Genomic DNA, 15,066 nt, shown 5'->3' with positions numbered 1-15,066 from the left:
AATCACTGCACTTGTATTTCCTTAAAGTAGTCAGGATGTGAAAAAAAGATGTGAAAAACAAGTTAAAGTTCTGGGCACATGGAAAAGTGTCCTCAGTCCATTTCCAAAGTATTTAGTCCACCACCTTCTTTTGATGGATCAAACCAAGCAAAATAGGCCAAGCTCAGGAGTTTTTAAAGGAGAAACAAAGATTTATTTTCTTGACATCTAAGAGTAAAGTTGAGAAGATTTGAATGGATAACATATGAAGGCCTTAAAGTATCATAAAAAGTAAAATAGAGCTGATTGACTACAGATCTACACCATGTGGGTACCTAGAAAAGAGATGACCAACTTGATACCATAACACAAAAGAAAATTACAGCCTTGCAGACCCGAGACTACCATGGGGTTGCTCCCACTTCCCTGGGTGACTACATGAATTGGCCTTTGCTTAATTGGTGTAACTTTCAGGTTACACCAATTAAGCAGGCATGGTTGGCGTTATTGAAGGATTCTTTCTAACACAGCCACATATGTTGCAAAAAGATTGAAGGGCACAGGTGTTGTCCTCCTGCTGAGCTGCCTCACATGTCAGATTCAATAAAAGGGGACAGGGAAGGGAGTGGGCGCCATGCTGTGGAAGCAGTGTGATTGTGAGGGGTTCGTAACAGTTAGCTGTCGCACAGCGAAAGGACAGTCTTGGACCAGACCACAGCAAAACACTTTACCTACCCTCCTTTGATCCTCCACTTGCTTCAGTGGCTGGTTGTGATCAAGCTCCTTAAAGGTGTTGTGAGTTAGCAGAAAGCATAGACAAAAAAATAAAATAAAATAAAAGTTGGGAAAAGTGGGGAAAATAATTAAGAGAACAAAATAGGCCATTGATCCTGTGCAAATTAGTGACTTTACAAGCATGCAGGAAACAGGGTGCAGATTTGATCATGCAGTTAAGAGGGAAGTGGTTGTGTCAGGGAAGATGTGAGGTCGAGTCAAACTCATGCAAGGTTTCATGCGAGGGAGGACTGCTTTTCATTCTAAAACAAGCAGCACCTGCAATTTTTTTGACTTGGGAAAGCTCTTCAGAATCTCCTTCCCAGAACTTGATATGGTCAATGTCACACTTCGGCCACTTTCTTGTAAGGCAAGTCCCTCATTTAAAAACTGATAATGTAGCAAGGTCAACTTATTAAATGACAGAAAGCCAAGCTACCAGAGATGCTAAAACACTGATCAGATAATAAAGTTACTCACAGATACACTGCAGCACCAATCTGGCATGAAAAAAAAAAACCTCATCCATGACTCAGAACCCCCCACCCCCCTCATTGCTGCACAATCTTACGGTTGTCAAGAAACTGGGGTTTGGTCAATAATTTAAAGGAATAGTACACCCAAAACATGATTAGCCCTCATTTTCTACTCACCTCCATGCTGAACAACACTCTGGAGTACTTTTTTGATATCTCAAATGCATCTGGAGATCTGGGAGGCTTCTTGCTGTCTGCTGACATTCAAATAATGGAGGTCCATGGCGCCCGAGACAGAAAGGTCCATAAAAGTCCACAAAAACGTGTCAATATTCCTCCATACTGCTCGTCCAATGTAATCCAAGTGTCCTGAGTGGGTAGCATCCAGAATTTACTCGAAACGAAGTCATTTAGAATGTTTTTAGAGCATAAACAGTAGTGTATAGGATTTCCTAATAGCGCCCCCATGCGCGCTCACGATTCTACGGAAGCCGGCAGACCAAACCGGAAGAAAGTGCGCATTCAGCGTCTGGTCTGCCGATAATGCAAGCGTAGAAGAAGAAATGTGCTGTTTACCTGTGCAAAGAAAGAAACAACGAAAGAAAAATGTCTGAGGACTTCAGTGTTGAGGAAGAGCATGAGTTCTTTGCCGAGCTGAATGCGCTGGTTTGGTCTGCCGGCTTCCGTAGAATCGTGAGCGCGCATGGGGGCGCTATTAGGAAATCCTATACACTACTGTTTATGCTCTAAAAACATTCTAAATGACTTCGTTTCGAGTAAATTCTGGATGCTACCCACTCAGGACACTTGGATTACATTGGACGAGCAGTATGGAGGAATATTGACACGTTTTTGTGGACTTTTATGGACCTTTCTGTCTCGGGCGCCATGGACCTCCATTATTTGAATGTCAGCAGACAGCAAGAAGCCTCCCAGATCTCCAGATGCATTTGAGATATCAAAAAAGTACTCCAGAGTGTTGTTCAGCATGGAGGTGAGTAGAAAATGAAGGCTAATCATGTTTTGGGTGTACTATTCCTTTAAGAGCTGGGTTTCACGAAGGCAGAATTGGGTTGATGGGGGCATCAAGAGAGAAAATGTATGAGAATGGGAAGGGATCCTTTTCTGCTTAGATGAAGATATATAAGACACCAAGCACAAATACAATGGGAGAGATCCATATCATTGGGCAACATGGGTCTTTTGAACACACCTCTGCAGCGACTTCAGGCTCAGGTGGAGGTGCCAGCTAATTGGAGATAAAAGGCTGATGTTAGTTAAGGCAGGAATGAGTGGACTGCTTTGTGTTGCTTTTGCCCTCATTGCGTAAAACCCCTTCTTAAATAAAATAATATAAAACATCACCTGATCCTATTATATATTTAAAAGATTTGATTTATGTATGGAAATTCTATAGTTGACTAACATGCACGACTCAACATCATTAATGTGCATGACAGACTTAAGGGTGGAAGGCAACATTGCATGATTGTTTTTATGGCGAGACAACGTATGAGAAGCAGCTAAACCTGGTGCAGCAAGAAAGCACAAGTTCTGTAAAGAAAAAAAAAACAACATTTTGTCCCTTTAATAGAACATTGTTATAGTACAACACTGCATAGCACATTTAGTAGCCTCTGGTTCCCTTTTAACCTGCTACTCATCCTCAACATGACACTGCAAATGTGAAGGATATGCAGAAACTTTGCACCAATTAGTGCACAGATACATGTTGCTACCATACAACATTTTAGACTGTTGGCAAAAAAACAGTTCCATAATTCTTTTATCAGAGTTGAATGATTAGCAATGGGTTACCAAAAATAACCCAAATGTAATAACCTCAAAGAATAACTATCCTAACGTTTAGGGAACATGTAGAAATGGGCTACAAATGTAATCTATTTTAAGTCAACATCTCAAAATAACAAAAAAGAAAGATACTACAGAAAAAAAGGAATTAAAATACCTTATGTTAAACCTTGTTGTGTTGTGATGATAGAATTATCACATTTATTCAGATTATGAGAAATTATGACAATGAGATACATGGCCAAAAATCCCTGTACACTAAACTGCTCACCCTTAATCTCAAATGTATTCCACATTTTGACGTGCTGAAACATACCAGCAGAAAGCATGAGTTTTAATAAGTCCTCAATACATAATGTATCCAATATTCTAAACATACTGCGATGGACTGGCGACCTGTCCAGGGTGTACCCCGCCTCTGAAAGGCTGGAGATGGGCACCGGCACCCCTCGCGACCCCAATTGGAACAAGTGTGTCAGATAACGGATGGATGGATGGATCCTAAACATACAGCTTAACAAAATAAAAATAAAAAATGATGGCTCCTCACATATTGATATGTTTCTGATGGCACCAATTCGTGATCCCTGTGGATCAGTGTGGAAAAACATTGTGAGCGAGCAACAGCTCCTAACGGCGAATGTTTGCAAATATAAACAACTACAGATGCCCTGTGAATTAGACCATAAATATCACAATCAATAGATCGAGGAAAAAAATTACGGAGAAAAATTACTGTTGCTCTTGGACAGCATGGAAGATGGGTAAATGGGTAAATGGCATGTACTTATATAGCGCCTTTATTCAAGTTAGGAGACTTGACCAAAGCGCTTTACACTACATTCATTCACCCATTTACACACACACTCACACACTGAAGAGGCTTTGAAATGTTTATAATGGCTGTGCTTTCTACTTCCTCATGTAGTTTGGACCATAACAAGGACCATAAACTCTGAAGAAATTGTGACTTGCAGCAAATTTTCCGCACGGATTGTATGTGCGTCAAGCATAACCCAATCTTTAATGTTCAACCCAATTCATTTCCGTCTGTTTGAAATGAATATAAAGCTGTGTTATATATCTCTTTCTTTCTTTCTTTCTTTCTTAAATTCACTGCAATGCCAACTCTGCCCTATTATAAAATAATTTTAGATCGATAAGAAAAAATGCTTCTGGATTGTGTATTTCTTATAAACGAATCAGTCGTTTAAAGATCTGTTCCTAAAAAGTGAGTCAGAGCTTTCCTTCCCTCATAATCTATTTTTTTTTCTTTAAATAGATGTAGCAATGCCATGTTACAAATTGTATCACTGCTTTTTGAAGTGTATATATAAGTGAGTTTAATTTGGTTTAACAGAGATGTACATGAGATACGATGTTATTAATTTAAACTGAATGTTTAAACACAGTTACATCTATCCCATGCTCTGGAAAAAGAGACTGAAACTGCACATTTTAAATGATACAGAGAGAAAGCTCTGTAGCTTTGGGATGCTTTACATCAAAACTGCAACTTTTTTATGAAAACAAAATGATATTTGGAGTAATTTTAAGTTCTTTCACAGAAATGTGAACCTGCTAATGTCAGCATCTATAGGTCAGAGATTTACAAAGTTGATGGAGGGAAATCGGCCAACAAATCCCTGACGGTGAATCTCTGCTATAATTAAACAGAGACAGAACTTTTGTCAGCCTTTCCAAAACTCTAAAGTAGGTAACCTGCCTTTATAGTTGGGAGGTGTTCAGTCAGAGAGATCAAAAACTGTCCTCATATAGATGCATTAACTTGACTGCGCATGGGGGCTGGGGATGTGGAAAAGTGAACACAGTCAAACTTGGGCATAAACATACATTTGAAACTCCGTCATGCCACTTTATGCTGATTAATTGTGCAACTGGACAGGAATTTCCCTGCTCAAAGCCTCCTTTAACATCAACAATTTCAACAGAAAATTCATGCATTATGCAAGAGACAGAAGGCACAGTTAGAATCTGTCAGTATAATTAAGCTTAATAAGTTCTTTTTTAATGCGAATGCACGCATCGTTTGAGTAATCTGGCCTCATTTGCAATCCCAAAAACCCATCTGAATCTCTTAGCTTAAAAAAACATGCATCATCAATTTAACTTGACCTCCATAGCTTTTAGCATCACATCTGTTTGTCATGTTTCCAACAAATCTCTAAAATATGTATAAAGTAGTAGGGAAAAAATTGTGACTCAAAAAATCTGGCGAAAAAGACCGCTAAAAATATAAAAAGACGCATGCACATTTTTAAAAGACCAAATGGAGATTAATTTCTTTCCTTTTTGAGACCTGGGAGTTTTAATTTAATTTATATGCAAAATAAATAAATAAATAAATTATTCCTGCCATCTTCACGTACTGATTGTCCATTCACCATAGACAGTTGACACTTCTTACCTGGCCTTCATTGTTTCACAAATTACTGATAAGATTCAATGTCAGGGATAGAAAGGAGGGAAACCAAGTTAAAATATTATCACATCTTACTTCTGCTAGAGAGCTGGATTCAGGCCAAGACCTGAACAGCCTCAATTTAAGTAAGTTAGGACTAGGCTGGACAGAGCAAGGAAAAACCTAGAGCTCCCCCCATTGACTGAGGGCAAGAACTGCAGTCTAAAAACTTTCAGAATTGCCCTTAAGCATAAGAGTAAATGAAGAAAAATGGAAACTTAGGGGTTCAGAAAATATTCTTGATTTCAATAATGAAAAACCGGCAAGAACACTGAGAAAACTGGAAGATTGGCAAGACTAAATGGGGGGGGCAACAAAAAAATGGTTAAAGCATAATGATAAGAAATTAATGTGCTAGAGAGGTGGGGTTAAAACACACACAAAACCATAAAAAAAGAAAAATCCTAAACCCATTTAAAACTTTTACATGAAGCAGAAACAGCAGCAATCCTCCAGAAAAAGAAGCAGGGCACATCTAAAAAATTCCCTGGCTAAGATGTTACCATGTTTTTCTTAAGTGAAAAATGACATGCACCCTGGGGAAGAGGCACTTGGCCTCATTCCCGCTCACTCATCTAGACTGAATCTGCAAAATCTGGTGCATGGACTGGGCATGCAGCTACAAGAGGCATGAGGCAGACTGTCAGGCAGTAGTGAAACTAACAGCTGCACTCGCTCCTGGGACCTTTGGCTTGCTGTTTAGGTTTGGGAGGGGCCTGCTTGTTTGTGTGTTTGCGAGGTGTGGTTGGTCAGAAAACAGCATCAGGTTTAACACTTGGGTTACGTAACAGGTATAGGGGAAGTTTATCTTGCAGTCAGCATGGGGTTCAGGCTTGCATGCGACTATCAGCCAGACCCCTGCGTGCTGTTGCTAATGTGAGTTACCGTATCCACATGATTGAGTGGCAGAGAGCATGTACTGGGCTGTTGAGGCCAGGGTTAGGAGTACAATCTTAAGTTACTGCTTATGGGCAGAGTTGCCATACCAAGAGCTTTGGTATGGGGGGGGGGGATTCCCATACTTCAGCACCAAAAACAGCCAGCAACAGAGAGGAAGAAGGAAAACAAAACAGACCTAATAGAGAAACCGAGAAAATGCTTCTTCCTGCAAGTCTGGAAAGACCCTTTCCAATAAATTTGCTCCATTTCCTCACCTAACATGTTTGTTAAGTCCCTCATACTCAGCATTCTTTTGGCTGAGCAAGGTAACACTGGTCTTTTTTTTTTTTACTTCACTAAATGTTTTGAGGTGCTTTTGACAGGTTTTGCACAGAGCACACAGATTCTACTGCTTTGACAAAGTGTTCTTTCACTTTTGATATACTGAGAGAATTCAGGAAAAACCCGTAGGCGACTTGAAATAGTAAAGCATTTGCCACCGACAACATGAGTAAATTGATGACGTCATTCCAGTAGCTGTCATTTAAAATAAATAACTTAACAAAGGGCCATAAATGTTATAAACTAACATATTAAAGAGTTATTACACTTTTTAACATATTTTTGCTGTGCATAATGCACTGGTAAACACATTATGAGGGTGAAACCTAAGAAAATTAATTTTCTTTTTCTGATAAAAAATGGAAATCACATCTGTGAAGCATTTCTGTTGCCTTTGATGTGCCCTGGTCAGCCAAGTGTTACTGTATCGGTGTCATATTTTATGGTAAAAGATCAACTGACCATTTCGGGATTAAAGTTTCCCAATTGATGACTGTTCCTCGGTGGTCAAATAAAGCATAACGTCAAAATAATCAGAAAGTAGAGAAAGCTATCACCAGTTGAGGCCATACCTTACATTTTGGTATGCAGAGATCAGGAGCATTTGTTTGTGCAGACTGAGAGTCAGCATGCTGTGGCATAAGACCGCTGAACAATTTAGTGGGATTATTTAAAAAAAAAAAAAAGATATCAGAGTTGAATGTGTGCTTTATACAAAATGTCTAAGAGTTGTTAAACTTGACTAGTTACAGAAATGTTGACATTTGCCAAAAAGTCTGTGTAATTACTTTGAACTAAAGATGTGTGCATTTAATTTTTTTATGTCCTTGAAGGGTGTGAGGGCCTTCAAGACTTAAAAAATTGTGGATGTTAACTTGGACGTTTATGAGTCGCCATAGGTCAAAGAATTTTCCTTACTGTGGAAGTTTTTTGCTGCATACAAATAGGAAATCTAAAGTAAACTTTTCAAACCAACGAGGAGCTGAAAATAGTTTGAAGTTTGAAGGAAGAAACTATTCAGGAGGAAACCCTTTCCTTTGATGTGCTTCGACACATATGTGGTTAATTCACGCTGGGATAAAGAGAAAGTGCAAGACTTTCAGGAAATAAGAAGGCTTAACAGAAAGAAAAAGTCAGTAGCTTCTTAAATAGGGACTTCTTGCCTAGGGACTACGGATGGGAACTAGCTTTGTAGCTATAATCCGGCATATTTACATTTGTTTTTATACTGATGCTCATTAATGTGCATTGTCCCTATTCAAAAAAAAAAAAAAAAAAAAATATATCTCATAGTTGGTGAAAGAATTTACTGTTTTAAGGGAATAAACACTAATCCTGGTCATCTTATGATGCCAACAGTGCCGACAACAGAAATTCATATTCCCAACACTAAAGCTTAAAATTTAAAATATAAATTATATGTGGTTCTGTAAATAATAAAAAAAGGATAAATGAAACCCCCTTTATGCCACACAAATCTCTCAAACACAAGTTGTGTTGCCTCTTTACCACATAAGCTATTCAGATTGAACAAAAATGAATACAGCTGCATATCTTTCCATTTCCAATAAATAACTTCAATAAAAAAAAACTGCGTTGGCATGTCAAAGCTTTGAAAAATTGCAGGATCAGAAATAAAACAATACGATGATTGAAAATCGTATTCCTGAAAAGCAACAAAAATAATTCCTCTTTCTTCATTTGCCAAATCCTCAACTCTGTATCTGGAATATAAGTTAATGGTAAGAACTACAACCATTTATTGAAAAAAAAAAACAAAAAAAAAAAACATAAGCACAACATTTAAAATAAAAACCTAACTTTCATTGAAAATGTATAAATATAACTGAGGGTTTTAGGGGTTAGGGCGGATGTTTGGACACAGCTATCATCTTTGACAGTAAGAGAACTTGTACAGTTAAAATGTTAAAGTGATATAGTTAAATGTAGTGAAAATGAATGTCAATTTAACATAAAAAAATATATATTTTAGGGCTAATACTTAAATATGGACTTTATAAGTGTAAATATGTAATTTACAGTAATCCTTACCTAAACGTACCAGATCAATGAGATAGATACATATCAAATGTAATAAACTTATATTCTCAGCCTATTTCAAAAGCATAAAAAAACTAATTACTATAGCTTATAAAGCACACTAACATGGCAAATAACTATACATGTGCAAGCAGGACAGACAAGCACAGTGAATAACTAAACTACAAGTGTCAATAAAATACTATAATTTGACATGAAGTCCACAACCGGCTCCTAATAACATAGGCAAACACAAAACAAGGGATGATCTAAGCTGTTGAAATGTGCCGAGGATGGGATTGGGAAGCTCAAAAGACTACTTTCTATTTTGTTAGTGTGAAACAAATCAATGGACGTCACAATAGTAAGTAAAATGATCAACCTCAGCCACATCCATTTCATCATCAAAGGCAATCAGCTGCAAGAGAAAAAGTATAGGAGGCAGACCGTTAGTAGAGCTTGTTAGCATGTTAAAGCTCCCTTCACAAATGTGCACATGTAAAGCTTTTTAACAAAAACATAACAGTGCCTTCTAGGTGTATCGGTGCCTGTGCTAAAGATGTGTAAAAGTCCTTTTTTGAAAAAAACCTGAACCAATAATTTGAGCATTTTTTTTTTCAGTGGGGACATAAATCTGCCTTTACAGGAAAAACATCCCACACTGAACAAATGTAATTAAATTAGAGGTTTTTTTTTTTTTCATTACTGCAAAATTCTGCATTAATACATAACATTTGTTTTAGGACAAATCACACATCTTAATCAAGACCACCAATGAGTGAAGAAGGCGGTTTAACGTGTCAAGTTAGTAGATGATATTAGCCTGACTAATTAATTAACATAGATAAGGTTTGATGAAAACAAATAGCTTCTTGTGCTCTTGATATTTTGAACATTTAGTGACCAATTTGTGTAAGACTTCTTCAGAAATGCAGAAATGCCCACTAGTAATGATCAATCCAATTTGAAAGGTGCAAACATGTAAAAAGTGGATAATAGGTCCTCTTAACAGTATTTTTTCCCCTCAAAACATTTCTGGGCCACAAGCCTCAAGTTTACTATTAACACTCGATAAAACCATGTGTTAAATACAGTGAAGTATTGCTACAGGATCTTAAAAAAGGCTGTTGATACTTGAAGCAAAGCAGTTTTTATAGGTTGTTTTTTTTATATTTTATTTTAAGACAATAACATTTACGTTTGGTGTGTTCACTTATGATTTATTTGAAATAATATTTACAGCTGTTTGATGTACTGTAAGTTTCAATATATTCTGATAGTATTTGTTACAGCCTTTTGTGACAAAAACATTTTATAAAGGTTGCTTGATAAAAATATGCTTAATTTGATCCTAATTGCTAAACAGATTCCCGTTTTAGACGTATTGTGTTGCTGCTTTCAGAGTGAGAGTAATAATTTTTTTTCTTTTTTGCATTGCTAGATTTAGTCTGCTTTAATCATAACTGTACAAACTGTAACAACCATTTAGTCAAAGGTAACAACCTGATTCCCTGTGATTTATATTACAATAGATTAAGAAGCAGTAACTGACCTCCTAATCCTAAATAAAACAGAATTCATTTAGTCACTACTAAGTTCCTTTGTGTTAGTACAGAGATCCTTAGCAGCCAATGAATGGTATAGAAAACAGTTGCATGAAAGGGCTGGACCATGCATGCTGTTAATAGTGTTAATAATGCTGCAATGTGTGATTTTGGTCTTTTGTATACAGTTTGGCTGCATACAGTTTCAGTACCGGTACTTTTTTTTTCTTTTGTGGAAGATAACCAAGGAAGGAACCTATTTTCAGCGTTATTTCTATTAAAGCATCTAGAAAAAAAAAACATTGATCATCGAAGTGGACAAAGTTGAAAATAAATTCCAACTGTAGTGGCTGCAAGGATTTAAAAGGAAAATTGTAAATGTAAATAAAATTATCAGAACCTAATTCACACTTAACGACAGCAAATAAAAAGGTAGAGAAAATATACATTTTATAAAACTTCCAGAAGGGTCCATTGCAGTTAATCAATATCTAATATGCGGGACAATCTTTGCTAAACTCTCATTCAGACAGGAACCAGGCTTTGCATACCTTCACCCCATAGCCTCGATCTTTCGTCATCATTTCCCTGAGCGTCTGCAGCACCTTGATGCAGAGACGCTCCTCGTTCTCCTCCAGTAGCTGCTTGGTGTGTTTGATCAGTCTGGTCAAAGAGGAGAGGAAGGAAAGTAATGATTCTGAATTTGCTGCTGTAAACCAACAACAAGCAAGTGAAGCAACATTTCAATACAATCAAAAGCTAAATCAACAGTGTGGTATACTATAGTAAATAGCATGGTATAATACATAAGAGGGCTACATCTGTATGAGTGACAGCTTAAGGCCAGTGAGTTCAACAGAACACATTCAATGAAGTCATATTAATGAAAAGATTTAGTTCTCAAAGATTTGTTTTCTACTTCTAAATGAAGAAAACAGGTTTTATCTTACAGCCTTTAAATGCTTTAAATAAAAATAACCATATATTGAGATTATATTCCCTAATATTTGAATCCTTGATATTCTAAATCAGTTATATTTTTTGTGTGTTGTGATTCAGAGTGAGGAAAACTGTTCAAACAATTCCTGGAAACCCTTCATTTAATCCAGAATGTAAGGGGGGATGCTGACTGGCCCGGCTGAAACGGATCCCATTCTGTTGTGGTTTTAGCCTCTCTATATTTGCTACCACTGAGGTTCAGCCCATAATTCTAAATCCTTCTCATTATGTGTAAAGCTCTTAATGGCCAAGCTTAAACTTACATTAAGTGTTTATTCTTCTCCATAAATGTAGAGGGATCATATACTCTTTGAATTCAAGTATACCATCTGTTTCTAAAGTATCTAAAACTGTAAAAGCAGCTTTAAGAATCTCAGGACCTCTCCCTTAAACTGCCCTCCGTTCAGTATAGAAACACCCTAAAAAGAAAGTTTCACGTTACCAATTCAACGGTTAGCCCCATGTTTAAATCAAAACTAGATACATTTGCTCATTGTCTGCTTTCACTTTCAAGTCCTGGTCTTGCAGCCACAACACTCAAAAAATAAATAAATAAAAATACTGAATAACAGAAAATGGGACAATGATAAAAAAACAAAACCAAAAAAAAACTAACAAAATTACTGAAATGGATTAAAACAGGTTTGATATTTTATTTAAGGGAATACCTTCTAGAGGTAGACCCAATAATATCTGATCACTTTGTTTGCAGGTCCTGGGTTCGATTCCCGGCCTGGCGTCTTCCTGCCAGGAGACTACATGTTCTCCTTGTCCATGCCCAAGTTGTCTCTAGGTACTCAGGCTTCCTCCCACAGTCCAAAAACATGATCAGTAGGCTAACTGGCATCTCTAAACCGCCCTCAGTTGTGTCTGTAGATGTTTTGCCCTGCAATGGACTAGTAATCTGTGCAGGCTGTACTTGCCTTTTGCCCATAGCCTGCTGGGGAGAGCTGACTACCAGCCTCCCTTTGACCCTGATGGCCAAACCTTAAACTGTAATTCCTCCAGGCAATTTAAATGTCAGAAGTTACAATGAGGTAGTTAACCCTTTAAAGATGTGTTTTAATACAAACCTTTTAACTCTTAAGTATTGTGTTTATCTTGATGTACCTTTTTTCCTCAATTAGGATTGTTTACTTGGAGCAACTACAAGAAAAAGACTCTACATCACTGCTTCTATCTATTTTTACACAACAAGCCTGAATCCAATTCGAAACTGATGTTTTCAAATGTGACCTGTGTCTGAACGGCCAGGTCACATTTATCCAACCTGTACAACATTATTACTCGACAAAGATGCTTCTAGTGCGCATGTGGGACACTTGTATGAATGCAGTTCATACAGGAGAGCACATACCAGTCGCATATATTTGGAAATGCGAAAGACCATACTAAAGAATCGGATTTACAAAAAAAAAGTTATTGAACAAAAATGGCTGCAGTGTAAACGTAGCCTTAATGTCACATCAGCAGCACTTGGGGTGTGTCGTGGAAATTAGATGCAGAAGATTCACCATTAAAAACTTAAGCTGAAACAGTACATTTTACAAATGGCTTAGCAATAGTAAGATCCTTCCTAAAGTTAAATAAAAATATCTACTGATGAGGCTTTAGTGCAGTAATTCCCAGCTTAGACCAGAGTAGATCAAAACCCTGATACAGTCTGGCAAATTTCCATAATGTGTGACCATTGTACTATTGAGATTGTACTATTGAGATTTTTGTTAATGACCACATGATTTTTATGATGTTGATTTTTATCTTTGATTTTATTTGCACTGTGTAGCACTTTGAGATTTTTGTTAATGAAAAGTGCGGTACAAATTGGATTTATTATTATTATTATTATTATTAAACTGAATTACGCCTCAGTTTATGGTTGTGTATCATATGACTCAGTATGAGGTAGTTTTACTGATATCTTTCAAAAGTTCGTGTCATTGAGTTGTAAAATAAAATTGGAACTACTAGAAATAAGATTGTTGCATAAAAAAAATTATAATATCAGTATCAGAACTCAAGGCTCACTTTGATATGAATCCTCCGCTTTCACATTTCTTGCGAGCATCGGTGTTCTCAGGAAAGAGCAGTTCAGGACGATGGAGGACATCCACCAGTACAGAGAGTTCAGCTTGGACCAGCGGCCTCAGTCGATCCTCCAGAGCCGAAACAATGTCCTGTAGAACACCATGATGCCACCATAACAGAACAGTTATCCTATTGACAACTTCCCATGTTAATCTGTCAAAGACGTTGATATATTCCCACTTTTTACGGCTAAATTGTAATTGCCGACTTCCCTTAAAATGTGTTTTTTTGGCTAAAAATAAAAGGCACAACAACCAAGGTTCTGCTCCAGAAGGTAAACTTTGCCTAATTTTCATTAACTAAGAACAGTAAATGTACTATAATACGAGCATGAACAGTTAAGGAAAAAAAAAAAAAACTTGATATAGTTTCAGAATAATAAACTAACTGGCGGCAGATGAATTGCATTAAAAAAATCTGTGCTAGAACAGTTCAGTTCTGAGTCATAAACCAATTACTGAATAGGCTACTTATTAATTTGACACCTCACCAAGAACACAGTGTTTTTGTACTGATATATCAATACTGCTGTTTCATTTCATTCAATATTGTTTTATATTATTCAATTCATCTAACCCTAACCCAACTAATAAAGATCACAAAAATATAGAACACTGTGATTTTTACTGGACTAAGGAGTTTTGAACAAAGACATTCAGAGCAGTGGATATGTGTGGCCTGGCATGAGGTCAGTGAATAACCACAATCTGCCTTTGAACAACACAACATAACCGCAAAGATTTCATATCTCCATAGGGACTGTTTGTTTTATTAAGGAAAGAATAAACCTCTCAGCCAAACCCACTTTCCTGTACAGATAATAGCTCTTCTATACAAGACAGGTCACTGATATTTTTTACACAGTTCCAGTGAATACTTTAGTCATGTGTGCAGTAGGAAGGAAGTGGGTGTTGCAACTATTCCCATCAGTAAATGCCTTATTTCCAAAGATGACTCGCAATTACTTCAGGAGAACTGTGCAGGAGACAGAGTTTCAACATGCTACCGTTGACAGATTGGCAGAAGTTAAGGACTTAATCATTCACAGGGTTTCTCACAAACCTTTGAATATGTAAACTACTGTTGGGCTGTACCTGTCAAATGAGTTTTGTTTTTATTCTACTACATTAAGGTTTCTGCCACAAGTAGACAGGGAAAGTAACACCAGAGAGTAACGCTGCCACCACCATATTTCACTGCAGGAAGTTGCGTTTTTTACAGGATCTGTAGTACAAGTTTTGTGACAACTTTACTCTTAAACAAAAAGCTTCTGTTTAGTCCAGTTACACACGACTCCAAAGTTATTCATAATTCCTAGCAGATTTATGCTATAGAATCCAAGGAAATTAGGTCTGGAATCATCAGTCAATAAAACAAATATAAAAAATTAAAAGATTACTTTAATTTTAAACGTCAAAGAGATGCAGAGAGTTTAAGGGCAGATGGGAACCCCAGAAGATGTACATTAAGTACCAAGGTCATTGCAGTTGTTTTTATTCATTAGAGTCCAGTTTTAAAAAGGGCTACCTCTCTTATACGACTGCCATCACTCAAGTTTAATTCACAAATAGCTGGATCTCTTAAAACTTCCAAAATATTATTGGAAAATATAAAGAACTATATTTAAACAAAAATGAAATTAGCCATTTTA

At 37.0% G+C, this 15,066-nt stretch overlaps 1 protein-coding gene across 7 annotated transcripts in view; it reads right to left on the bottom strand.

Annotated features, from left to right (window-relative positions):
* Positions 1-15,066, bottom strand: part of itpr1b (inositol 1,4,5-trisphosphate receptor, type 1b) — a 110,796-nt gene that overhangs the window by 68,306 nt on the left and 27,424 nt on the right. For 3 of the 7 annotated variants that reach the window (XM_038290103.1, XM_038290114.1, XM_038290123.1), the window contains 2 exons: positions 13,356-13,504; positions 10,880-10,991 (listed from right to left, as the gene is read on the bottom strand). In XM_038290103.1, coding sequence (XP_038146031.1) covers positions 10,880-10,991; positions 13,356-13,504 — 261 coding nt within the window. Of the gene's footprint in view, positions 1-714; positions 763-2,442; positions 2,479-9,166; positions 9,203-10,879; positions 10,992-13,355; positions 13,505-15,066 lie in introns of all 7 variants that reach the window. The other 4 variants (XM_038290078.1, XM_038290095.1, XM_038290085.1 and 1 more) reach the window with 3 other exon arrangements.

Source organism: Cyprinodon tularosa, unplaced genomic scaffold (assembly GCF_016077235.1).
Source record: "Cyprinodon tularosa strain WSP-4 unplaced genomic scaffold, ASM1607723v1 ctg1071, whole genome shotgun sequence".
NCBI classification, from domain to species: Eukaryota; Metazoa; Chordata; class Actinopteri; order Cyprinodontiformes; family Cyprinodontidae; genus Cyprinodon; species Cyprinodon tularosa.
This window is presented reverse-complemented; position numbering and strand designations above follow the sequence as displayed.